This window comes from Acanthochromis polyacanthus, chromosome 13 (assembly GCF_021347895.1).
Source record: "Acanthochromis polyacanthus isolate Apoly-LR-REF ecotype Palm Island chromosome 13, KAUST_Apoly_ChrSc, whole genome shotgun sequence".
NCBI lineage: Eukaryota > Metazoa > Chordata > Actinopteri > Pomacentridae > Acanthochromis > Acanthochromis polyacanthus.
Window position 1 is genome coordinate 36,861,975 of NC_067125.1, and position 12,113 is coordinate 36,874,087.

General features: G+C 41.4%; 1 protein-coding gene across 4 annotated transcripts in view; it reads right to left on the bottom strand.

Annotated features, from left to right (window-relative positions):
• Nucleotides 1-5,640: 5,640 nt before the first annotated feature.
• Nucleotides 5,641-12,113, bottom strand: part of dock10 (dedicator of cytokinesis 10) — a 45,478-nt gene continuing 39,005 nt past the window's right edge. The window contains exons 47-57 of one of the 4 annotated variants that reach the window (XM_051957493.1): nt 11,392-11,493; nt 10,765-10,871; nt 10,493-10,615; nt 9,698-9,811; nt 8,442-8,588; nt 8,126-8,336; nt 7,820-8,010; nt 7,637-7,737; nt 7,161-7,299; nt 6,856-6,928; nt 5,641-6,676 (exon numbers count right to left, since the gene is read on the bottom strand). In XM_051957493.1, the coding sequence (XP_051813453.1) occupies nt 6,618-6,676; nt 6,856-6,928; nt 7,161-7,299; nt 7,637-7,737; nt 7,820-8,010; nt 8,126-8,336; nt 8,442-8,588; nt 9,698-9,811; nt 10,493-10,615; nt 10,765-10,871; nt 11,392-11,493 (1,367 nt within the window). In that variant the 3' untranslated portion in view covers nt 5,641-6,617. Of the gene's footprint in view, nt 6,929-7,160; nt 7,300-7,636; nt 7,738-7,819; nt 8,011-8,125; nt 8,337-8,441; nt 8,589-9,697; nt 9,812-10,492; nt 10,616-10,764; nt 10,872-11,391; nt 11,494-12,113 lie in introns of all 4 variants that reach the window. The other 3 variants (XM_051957490.1, XM_022196117.2, XM_051957492.1) reach the window with 3 other exon arrangements.

The window sequence follows — 12,113 nt, forward strand, 5'->3', positions numbered from 1 at the left end:
TCGAAATGCTCAAAACAATACATAACACTGCATATATCATACTTTGCACTGATGGTTAAAGATATTCTACTTTAAATTTCATATAAATAAACCAAACACTGATTGATTTACAGAAGACTTTCATACATGAAAGCAGGCTTGTACTAAAAAAATACACTCTTTAGGAAACAGGTCACATCTTCGTGTGGCCCCTTGATTGCCATTTTCAGTTTGGACGGTGAAAAGAAACAAAGATGAATAAATGATGAATCTGACGTTGCTCACGAGGCCTGAGTCAGCGACCACAAGTGTCCGTAAAAGGGCCGTCACCTGCAGGTGTGTGTGTCACTCCGAAACGACACCCCAGGTCGGGAGAAGAGTTCAGACATCCGATCCTCAATGCAGAGGGGCCCGTGTCTCATCACTGCTGATGGGGCCCGGATTGCCATGGCCAGATGAAAACAACACCTGTAACCAGAGTCCTGTGTTTGTGTGGTCAGGTGTGATAAAATCGGTCTGCTGGCTCACTCATTAGGAGCCCTTTCTGCACTGACCTAGATGAAGAGGCTAACCTATCTCTGGCCACAGAGGCTCAGTTCATGTTTGCATTTTGTCCCGTGGCCACATCCAACGCCTTAAAGAGTTGCTCTCTCAAGAATCAGTTTCCGTTATGGCAGCCAGGTCAGTTATTTTAGGCTCCTCCTGGTGTTTGGACAGAACCGGCCTGCTGGTGTAAATGTCATCCACAGGTAGGAGGAAGGTGACGGTTTTTACCTTGGCCCTGAAAGTGCAAAGAAGAATTATGAGTCTAGTGAGGCAAAACAAGGCCTCATTTCATCAATTAAAACCAAACTATTTAACGATGCTGCTTTAAAGTTACATTTTTTTGAGATTTAAGTGCCAGTCTGTACCTGTTTTTGTGGACATATTCCTGCAGAGAGTGCCTGTTGGTAACTTTTCCAACTTCTCCATTGCCAGAATTTCCAAAGACAGTGTTCCCGTGCTGGATTTCTTCTTGTAGTCGTCCCCATCCAGAGTTTGCACGCCTGCTCCAGTCTATCCTCCCTTCTCTCATGGTCACACCAGACAAGCTGGAGCTGGTGGAGTATCTCCGGACAGTCATGACAGTGGTCTCTGTGGAATAAAATGATCACGATGAACAAGAGACAATAATGGAGAGAAAGCGTTAGAGAGATTTTCAAAATAAGTTAGCATTTGTTCTCTCAATAAATGCATTGTTTCGTAGAATATATTCATATTTAGTTGTCAACAAGTCCTCCAATTCATACGACCGCATCGGTCGTTTTCACCGTGCACCGGAATACGACCTATGCGGTCGTATGAACGTTTGCGCCCCTACGGGGAAAACGAACGCATTACGGGATTTAATTCGCAAAACGGCTTTTCCGTCGCAAAACGGCTTTTTTCTCACTTTCCCAACACGTTTTTAGGGTTATGGTTAAGGTTAGGGTTAGAGATAGGGACAGGGATAGTGTTAGATAAAAGTTTGTTCATGATGACGTTTCACCTGCGACTCCAGAGTGTCGATATTTACTCAACCGCTAGAGGTCGCATAGTCAAAACGTAACACTGGGTCGTAATACTGGCATGTACAGACGACCTATGTGGTCGTTTTTTGTTTGAGGACAGGCTCTTAGTTGTGTTATCAGTGAATAAGTAATGCATTCCTTTTGAAATGTTTCAATAATTACACCAATTTGTGCACATGGAGATCAGTTTACTTGTTATAAGAAGTACTACAGGATGTCATTTTTGGCTTAATACAGTTGAACACATCACTTTATCAGGTGCTATTATCTTAACTTTTGTCGGGGTGCTGTTGATAAATACCTACAGAAGCAACCCCCTGAGCTCTGACAGGCCCTCTTACCTTTGTATTGCCCCTCCAGCACTGGCGCAGACGCGTTCCGTCTTAGGTTCACGTAGGGATTTTCCTCCGCTCCTCCCTGCTGTTTTGCTGCTGCAGACACCGGGCTGGCTTCTCCTGGCATTGCCCCAAATGAACGCTGGCCACAGTGTCCCCGCAGCTCCCGGTTCTCCGCCTCCAGATTCTTGATCTCGTCGCGCATCTCCATGATGACCTGCGCCAGGCTGCGGGTGCTCTCCATGGTGCTGCTGCTGCGCTGCCAGTACCACGGTTTCCCAAACACCGGTGGGGAGTCGCGCAGCAGGAGCTCACCGTGCTGCTGTGGTTTTAACATGCTGCTCCCAAAGGCTTTTCTTTATGGTCCTCCTCCTGCTGTGTGCCAGTGTCTCTGTCCTCTGCACGTCTCTCAATCTCAGTCACAGATCTTGTTGTGGGGAGATTATGTCGCCTTTCACCACTTATACAGCTGAAAGGGCTCCAGTGATCAGCCAGCAGCACACAAAGGATGTTTTATTAATCAGCCCCGGCGTCCAGTTTCAGGAAAACTAAGCAGGGGTCGGAAATGAAATGTGCACCGCACAGGAGCTTGAATGGTAGGAGACCTAATAAAACCTGTAGGATCACTGGGATGAGCTTTTGACATGTTTTTGGTCTTGCAACACGTGTAGGAACTTCATGTTTTGGCAGAAAACATCAAAAATAGAGGGAAGATCAGATTTTTTGGCATCTCACTCGAGCTGCTGTAATGCACATGTCTCTGCTGGGATTACAAGATCCTCCCTCTAAAATATTAATCCAATCTGTCAGCTAAGATAAATCTAGGAAGGAAACTTGAAGAGAGTATTTTGATTGAGACCCAGAAGATCATTTATATAAGATGGATGAGGTCAAAAGTGATTCAATGTACAAATACAGATGAGATTTATTTAAATATGTTTGTTATTTAAATTAGCACATATAGAATTGGGAGTAGATGAACAGTAAGATTTCATTTATTTCATACAAAAGACAGAGAAACCTTCAGAGGTTTCATTAATCCAGGTGTTGTTTGACAAAGGCAGAGGTCAGAGGTTAGCCCAGTGATTATAGACTTATAGACTATAGTCTTGGAGGAAAAAAACACATTAAAATAAAACAACCATTTGATAAATAAAAGAAGGAATCCCTGCAACAAACAGCAAATACAGGCAGGCTGCACACAAAGGAGGAAATTGCAGATAATTACACTCAGTGGGGCTTCAATAGATGAAACTGAATGGTCAGGTGCTGCAATAGAGCTCATGTGACCACAGGTTGTTACCTGAATAGAATAGACCATGCAGTCTGAGTCTGTTAGCACACCTGTAGCTTAGCTGGAATGATTCTAACGTGAGGTAGATCACATGTTTTAAACTGATAGAAAATATGATAGAAAATGCTACCAGGAAGAGCTATTAGCCATCTGTGACTGGGACTGAATGGTGCTGGCTCTGAGCAACCTGACCCTGCCTCAGTCTAGGCCACTGGGAGGGAGACAGGAACACATAAACCAGTCTGCAGAGGACAGAAACCCAATCAGCCCCACTTTCTGGTTCACAAAATAGGCTACAGAGAGGGAGGTAAGGCAGAGGAGGGAAGACATTGGCTAGGAGGAAAAGAGTTTGTGAAAAAAGCCATATTGTAGGAGGTCAGTGCAACTCAATCTGCTTCACTTCAGGTGTGCAACAGAGGGAGTGAAGGGACAGAAATGTGTCAGCTGTCTTGTCAGGCAGAGATGCAAACAGACAGACGATAGAGACAGAGGACCTCATGCTGTCTTTTACCACCAGCTGTATGTTCAGGGTCATTTAGCCTCTTTATGTGCAGTGTCCCATCCCCAGGCTGAACATCAATAAGTAAACAAGCACTCTGCTGCTCTCTCTGCATAGTCAGTAATTATACCCAACAATTGGAAAAAACAGACACCAGATCCACCATGGAAAACTGCTCTTTGTCGGGGGGGGGGGGGGACATGATCAATTTTCATGCCATTTCACTTTCAATGAAACTTCAAACCCAAGTTTGACACTTGTCTGTGTGTGAAAGTCAGTGCAGTGGACTCTTCTTACAAATATGCCTGTGAGAGCCTTTGTTTATGTTACTTCAGTTGCCACTGGCCATACAAGCATGTCTTCTGAATTTCCTCTGGAGTCAAGTACTGAGACCATTTAATGAAAGATGAGACTCTGCAAATCCAAATTTCTCTGTAAATTCTTAATGCTGAAGGATTTTCTGCATTCAATATGTATGCATGAAATGACTGATGTCCCAATAACAAGTTACCTCCAACACAGTTACAGAAAGATAAACAGACACAGCTCCATAATGGACAACACCACTGGGTATTTTTAGGTACAGAGTAGTATATTTACACATTTATGTAAAGGAGTCTTGATAATGGCTTCAGTTTACCAAGACAATGTCCTAACTCAGTTATGGCAGCTGAAAATTAATATTAGAGGAAAAAATACAATGTTCAGATAATTAAGTCAATCAAAGTACATACAACAAAAAGTCACCTTTTCTATCTGTTACTTGAAACAAAAGACTTCCTTCATAATTCTTTGTAGCTGCCTATACACTAGTAATATACTCTGACTGGCACATGGATTATGGTTATATTGAAATACAGAGTCAACACCAAAGATGAAAATCACAAAGGAAAACAGTGCTTCAGGGTAAACAGAGGGGAGACTCTCTGAAACAGACAGATGATGAGAACATCTGGGCTCCTTCAGACGTAAACAAACTGCTCAGATTTGGATTCATTTGGCATCTGATGTTGTTCCGAAGACCAAGACTTCACACATGAAATCGATAATCCAAAAAGAAATGGTTGCTGCTTTTGGAGTCTGTTCAATAATTTCAGCCTTTCTGAGTTAAAATGCTGCCTGCATGTATTGTTGTGTGTGTGTCTCACAGCTTTAGGAGTATATTTGACATTCATCCCTTATAAGACTCTTATCTAACAGTGAAACATAGCAGCGCTGGTCTTATGCCATTGATGGTGGAGGGAGATGACAGGGTGATCTAAAGCCAAATGCTTTTCTTCTGGTCAAGCAATAGCTTTACCTCTTTTATGTGTTTGCTTGATGCAGTTGAGCCTTTTTGTCATTTGCACTGACTGATTGCAGACAATACAAAGCAGCACTAAAGAACTAAGAGAGGAAAGGTATAAACTGACTGAGAATTTCATATAAAAAATAGTTGCGCCACTAATAGCCTCCTGCTGATTTATTGTTAATGTTTATACAATACTGCCTGTGTTCAAATCTGAAATAGTCAAATTGATATTAGGAGTGCATGGATTTAAAGATTTAACAGCACTTCTGCACCACAGAGCAAAGAAAGAACTTATTTTGTTTGTTTTAAGCCAAGTTTGCTCATTAAAAATTTCTATTTTATTTTACATTGCACTACTTCTGCAATTTCATACACCTGTTGTGCCCATAATTAGCTGCTGTCTGGTCTCAGCCCTGTTTATTTGGCAGGATATAAGTGGCTGCTGTGCACAGCTGCAGCACATGGACATATTCATCACAGAAATAGCTGTTTTACTCCATTCTAAATGATTGGAAACCCAGACAATAATGCAATTAACATACTAAGTGGAATGCACTATAGCAAGAGGAGGTGTAATCTGCATGGAGGGTAAAGTCCTTTCAAACCATAGAAGGCAGACAATAGTAGCAGCATTGGCATCAGGACACTGGATGAAGAGACGCTGACATAAATGACCGAAGTACAACCGTGAATGTTGGACATTAACAAATTTTTATTTAAATGTTATACATAAAACTTTAGGGGTTTTTTTGTTTTGTTTTTTTAATTCAGCTAAACAAATATTTATATATTGTATATTTTATAAAAAGAAACATTTCAAACTTTTTTAAATATTAATATTTCTTATTTACAATTCAAAACAGTACAGGAAATAATAACAGTAACAATGCAATTTCAATTATAAAAATGTTACAAAACATATTTTTTTTGTTGTTGTTTCCATTTGAAAATTGGCAAGCTGATATATCCAGAACGTTAGCAAGGATACAAAGTAGCAATGTGGAGCTGCTCTACATTCAAACAAGAACTGGAGGTGCGTTCAACTCCACAGATTCTTGGTTAATTAAGTATCCAAATGTTTATTATTTTCTTTTTCACATTAGCTGTCTTGCAAGACATCTTCAGATAGCTTGAAGTACATATTGTTCCACTGAAAAAATGTAAAAACTGTAATCAAAATGCACCAGAAAGATATATATTACATATATAGCTGAACGCACCTCAAGCTCAGTAAGGTCACTGTTCTCTAAAGGGTCAGGGTTGTGGAGAGAAGGCGCATGTTGTGTGTGCACATGTGTGTGAACAAAGACACCGTCTGCATTTGTTCATGGGTGTGTCTGTCAGTGTGTAAGCTGATGAATCAGTTGGCAGGGCAGGGGGATCTATACGACACATGGATTGAGTCTCTTAAAAACCAAAACAAACAGTATCTAACAGTCCAGCAGCCTGGCCTCTACTGTAGACAGTCAAAGTTCAACAACAGGACTACGGACTAGCACTACCACAGTCTACACACGTCTTCTCTTTGTTTTCTCTACACTCGCCATCAGTCACAGTTCCACTAGTCTGCTGCTCCCTGCAGCAGGAAGGGAAAAAAAAAAACTACAGTCAGAAACAAATAAATGAGCCACTTGGAGGCTCAAACTGGCACAAAGAATTTCTGGTGAGTTTAGTGGCCATTCAGTAGGTGCTGTGCCGTTCCGTTCCTGGCTGTCTTGTGTGAGGAATCTGCACAAAATCGAGAATAAAAAATAAGCTGACGTTGGAACAGGGAAATTTAAAAGAAATCAATTATCAAAACTGGCACTTCTTTGGATCCTGAGACAGGGTGGGTCAGTAAAGTGAGGGAAGCAAGTAGCAAAGGTGACATGATGCCTTTTGTAGAGGAATTTGGTGACATGACATACCAGCCTTAGAAAGAGTGGACAGAGAGCTGTTAGAGAGAGAGGAGGTACTGACGACTAGAAGACGTTTTTGAAGCTGCAATGAGAGAAGAGGTTGGAGAGAAGAAGCACAGGCAACTATGCGTCTGTAACAGAAACTGATGAAACCCACGGAAATGTAAGATGCCTCATAAAATAATGCATAGGAGAAATGACGCTCAGTGTGTCATGCAACTCAACTGGCAAAAATCAGTTAAAAAAAAAGGAAAGAAAAAGCCACAGAATGGTAATTATAGAGTGGACACTCATTGGTCACTGCATAGTGAGACCTGTTCATTCATGATGCCAGACAGCTCGGTCAGCATGTCCCGGTAGTGAGCTCGCATCTCCTCCTGGTACTCCAACTGATCCTCCTTGATGAGACGCTCGTTCACATCCAAAGCCTGACCACAGGCTTCTGCAAACTGCCTGCAGAGGGCAAAACAAGTTGGAGTTATTGTAATGTGCTGAGTATTTAAACCTGACTGATGTGAGAAAGGAAAAAATCCATTCTGCTCAAACAATCTCTTGCCATTGATTAAAACATAAACGTGTTTCCCTGATGGAGTGGAACAGTGTGGCAATGTTGTGTCACGCATTTAGAAATTTATTGAGCTTTTAAAATGATGCTGCATGTTTAGATTTGCTACAAGTGAACTAAAGTGCTTCTTTTGTTCCCATGTCAGTAATTATAACCTTAATGCAAAATAAATAGCTTCCATTTAAAACACAGCACTTTATAATGAATTCCTTAGGAAAGTCCTACCTGAAGATCTCCTTAAGACGTTTGACCTGGTTGTCTGGGTATTTCTTAGCATTCTTCTCCTCCAAAAATGCCCTGGCATAAGCCATAGGCCCTGCATTCACCTGGATGGGACAAAATAAGGTGAGACAAAAACAAAGCACCCGAATTCAAATATGTGCATCTATATTTTCAAAGAACCCCCACCTTGACGCTGACGCTGCCCTGCAGTTTGAGCTGCAGCCGGATCATGTCCACTTCCTCCATGTTGCAGAGCTGGTTGAGCTCAGACACCTTGCGTGACATCTCATCTATGGCCACCTCAATTGGATTCATTTCTGTGCTTTGCTGCTCCACCACCTGGATGCGCTTTTTGAGATACGGAAAGCTGGAACTCGCTGAAGAAAGAAATAAAAAAGCACAGGTCGGACCAACTCTGTTTTATAGCATTCTATCTATCAGTGTCTTGTAGGATTAAGGATCATGTGTTAGTGATTCTAGAAACTTGCTCACTTGTCAGAATGGTGCGTCTCTTGCATTGCTCCTCCACATCTCCATGTTTCTTCCCTGACCGAGTGAACGGTGTCTCAAACACAAAGCGGTTGATGTTGTGATGCCTCTCAAAGTCTGTCCTTTTGTCCTGTTCTTCTTTCTCGTCAAAGTAGGGCACCACGTACGTCACCTGAATATAGGCAAACTTGGGGTCCAGGTCTTTAGGATTCACCTGTTTTTAAAGCAAGAAGTTGTACTTTTTGTGAAGCTATTTGTCCACAAACAAACGATTAACTAACAACTGAAATAACAACAGCAGGCAAATTGTGTTAATTACCTTGTTGGAGTCCTGGATCATCTTGACATTATCAGCTCCAAACTTGTCTGAGTACAGTTTGAGTAATCTCTGAGAGATTTCCGACAGCCCCGTCAGCTTTGGTTCTTTGTAGATGAACTCTTTGCTTTCCTCCTCCTCAAAGAAACCCTGCCGGAAGACACACACACACAAACACACACACACTAGTTAGCAAGGCCTGTTACACGTATATGTTGATGTGACATTAATGTGAAATTTAATTTTGAGATTGTATTGCTTTAGTCACTCTGACTGTATGTTGCCCTCTATCGGTTTCTAGAGTCAGTGGTGTTGTGTGTACAGACAATAACACATTTTCTCCTTTTGTTAGAACACCTTAGCACTAACAGGGTGTCATTGTTAAGCTCTGGATGGGGGGGGTGCACAGAGGTCATTTTCAAAGCAACGCTGGAGTCAAATGTCAAAGGTGAATGGGGTGTATTAAAGAGTATCTTCCTGTCCACCGTGGCTGCTCAACATCAGCTCTTTTTAATGTGTAGGGAGGAAACAACTCCACCACTGGGCATTATGGGAAGTAAAATGGACCACAGCAAGCTTGAGATAAACCCTTCACAGGGTCAGAGCAGCAGATGTTAATATTGGTAGAGGGAAAAGAGAGGTAAAAGTGGTTAGCGCTGAGGAAAATGGAAAATCAGACACATAAAACTTACCGCAATCTTGATTTAGAATATAACAAAAAAGAAGAAAAGAGCAGACAGAGAAATTAAGGACACTGACTCAGTCAAGAAAATCTGGCCTCCTTAAGTTTCTTTCTCCATTGACAAGATAGATATCTTTCTTTTGATGTTCTTCTCATCAGCCTTTTAAAGCAATTCTTTGCTTCAGAGTTCTGAAATGTCTGCTTTTAAATTGTATCCCCTCATTAACAAAAACAAAACTGTGTCAAGCATCCAGGATTTTAAAAAGGAAGCTAGTTTATCACAATCTTTAAAATTGTTCAGTACATTTAGATGCATTGTAAAATACAGGCAAGCAGAGTTTAAAATTTTCCTCTGTTGTAGTGACAGCGAGGGTTCATTGTGGTGTGAATGTATCTTTGATGTTTGTGTAGGTTTTTATGGCACTTATCCAGATGGTTTTCTCCTGACTCGATCCTTCTTTGTGTTGTATCTACTCTCAGATGTACGTTGCTTTGGATAAAAGCATCTGCTAAATGAAATTGTAGAATTGTAGGTGTGTCCATTTAACTTTGTATTGTGCGAGAATTTTTCCCTCACCTGTCCATAGAAAGCCACACGGTAGTAGCGACCAAAGAGCCTCTTTTCTGAGTTCACCACCTCGGTCACCTTCAGATAGGAGCGATGGATGTCGTAGTACAGCTCTGATAGTCTCTGTGGAAACACACAATGAAGTTTAAACTCAGCTCAATACAGGAGCTTATATCTGCCACACCAGCAAAAGACAAACAGTTCTAACATGAAATTTTTTTTGTTATAGTGAGATGGTTTTCACAGTATTGCAACATAAAATGGATTATGTTAAAAAGACACTCTTCTCCATTTTAGTATGCTCGCTTATTATTATAACATTAAATTCATGTTTGAAAGAGGCAACTGTGTGTAATTCATAGTTGGATTGAGATCTGATGAGATTCTGCTGTTATTAAGCATGGTAGATGATACTGTGAAAATTATGTATACACAAGGATCGATTCCAACAGTTTAGCCGTAGAATCATTTCCCATCGATTAGCTGGAGGGTCAGGGAACGCTCCATTTACACCTGACTTATCACAGCATCATTTATTGTGTTCAGTAACACATACAACAGAATATTGCTATGTCTCAAACCCTGCATAAAGTAGAAGACAAAGTAGAATTTAAAAATGAGTAATTATAGATAAACTGTCTAATGTTATAGCATGAAAAACATCTTGTTTTAACACTAAACTCTTGACATTATATCATGAAACTGATTTAGTTTATTTTTCTGGTGTAGAAAAAGCACTACTATGTCTCACAATGCATACTTCCTCAAACATTTAAACAGACATTGCGGCAGAGCAACAGTTACCTTAAAATCCCTCCTCTTTTCAAAGACAGCAATCACGGGTTTGTTGATGTCAGCAATGAGCTCGTGTCTCTCTGATTTCCACAGATAATCCACACACAGCTCTAGCTGCTCCACCAGGGTGTCCTGCTCAGTACAGCCAGATCACAAAGCATATTAGAGAGAAATCAGTCCCAATTACTGCCATGATAAAACACATTGTCAACATGTTGTCACAATGGTAATGATCATAAAACGCTATTAAGTTCTGCTCAGGATGAAAGACTAACACTGACCTCAGTATACGGTGTGTCTTGTGTACCAGTGTCTTCCTTCATGGCACCTTCCTCCTTAACGTTAGGGCTGATGCACATAAATGCTGCCCAGCCCATGGAGAACGATGCTGGGGTTTCAAAGAAGGAAAAAACGAAATCAACGCATGTAATTCAAAAGAGAAACCTGCACACTTTCTGCAAAGGTGATTGCTGGTGTTATGCTCCGCTTGTAACATACAGATGCATAAAGTGCATCTAACACAAATAGTCTTGTATGAAAATACAAGACGTTTTTACAGTCAAGCATTCCAAAAAATTAAAAACATCAAATGCGAGTGTGACACTGAGCATCTTATCCAGCGAGACTTGTGTAAACAGTGAAAAAGTAACCTGACACAAACTCACCAAGGCAATAAAAGTGGTCCTCAAAACATTTCACCGCACACAGTAGGAAAGTGGTTAAAATATGAACCATCACCTGTCAACCTGGTGTCCCGTTGATCATGTCCAGCTCGTAATATCAACACCTTCACTCAATTACAAGAGATTTAAGCCAGATATCACCCACTATCACCCACAGTCTCTCCATCAATGCCTTCTGAAGTCCCAACCCCACCACCCAGCAGGCCCCCAGGCGCACACACTCACTGTCTTGATCTCGGGAGGTAGTTAGTAAGGAGCTACATTTAAAGACAGGGCTTTCTTCAGGGGACACACTGGACATCCTGGCCTTGTCAGCTCTCCAGTAGCCTGTTTGATGGGAGGGGAGGAGGAGGAGCAGGTTTTACAAAGTTCACGTCCACTTGTTTTTGCCACTTATGCTCAAGGAGAAATCAGCTGGAGCTACTGGCACACTATACAAGTAGTTGGCCCATGGGCTCAGTGGGTAAAGCGCATGCGAGAAGATGCCAAGCACATGAAGCAAAAACGATAGACACGTGCTGTAGTTTAAATGAATGCACACATAAGAACACACATATCGGAAAACAGGAAGCCATGCAGCACAGAAAAGTGTGTTGACAGCAGCCTCTATTTCTACTAGAAGCTGGGAATGAGATGATATATGGATGTAAAGACAGATCTATACTACTAATCGACAGCATGGCAATCCATCTCCAATTGTCATGAGTTCTTAATTGACCTCCACCATACAAAGACACGCTCATGTCATCACCATCTTCACTTTCAGGCAAACACATCAACCTCCATGATTGCATGTAAGACTTAGCCCAAAAGTTTCAATGAGTGTGTTAGCAGAGAGAAAAGGGTTTTCTGATTTACAAAAGATGGCTGTGATTGGACTTAGAGAAGCTACAATGTCTGCAGAGATACACAGAATATCAGAGCACTGCATATGCACAAGTGCTTGT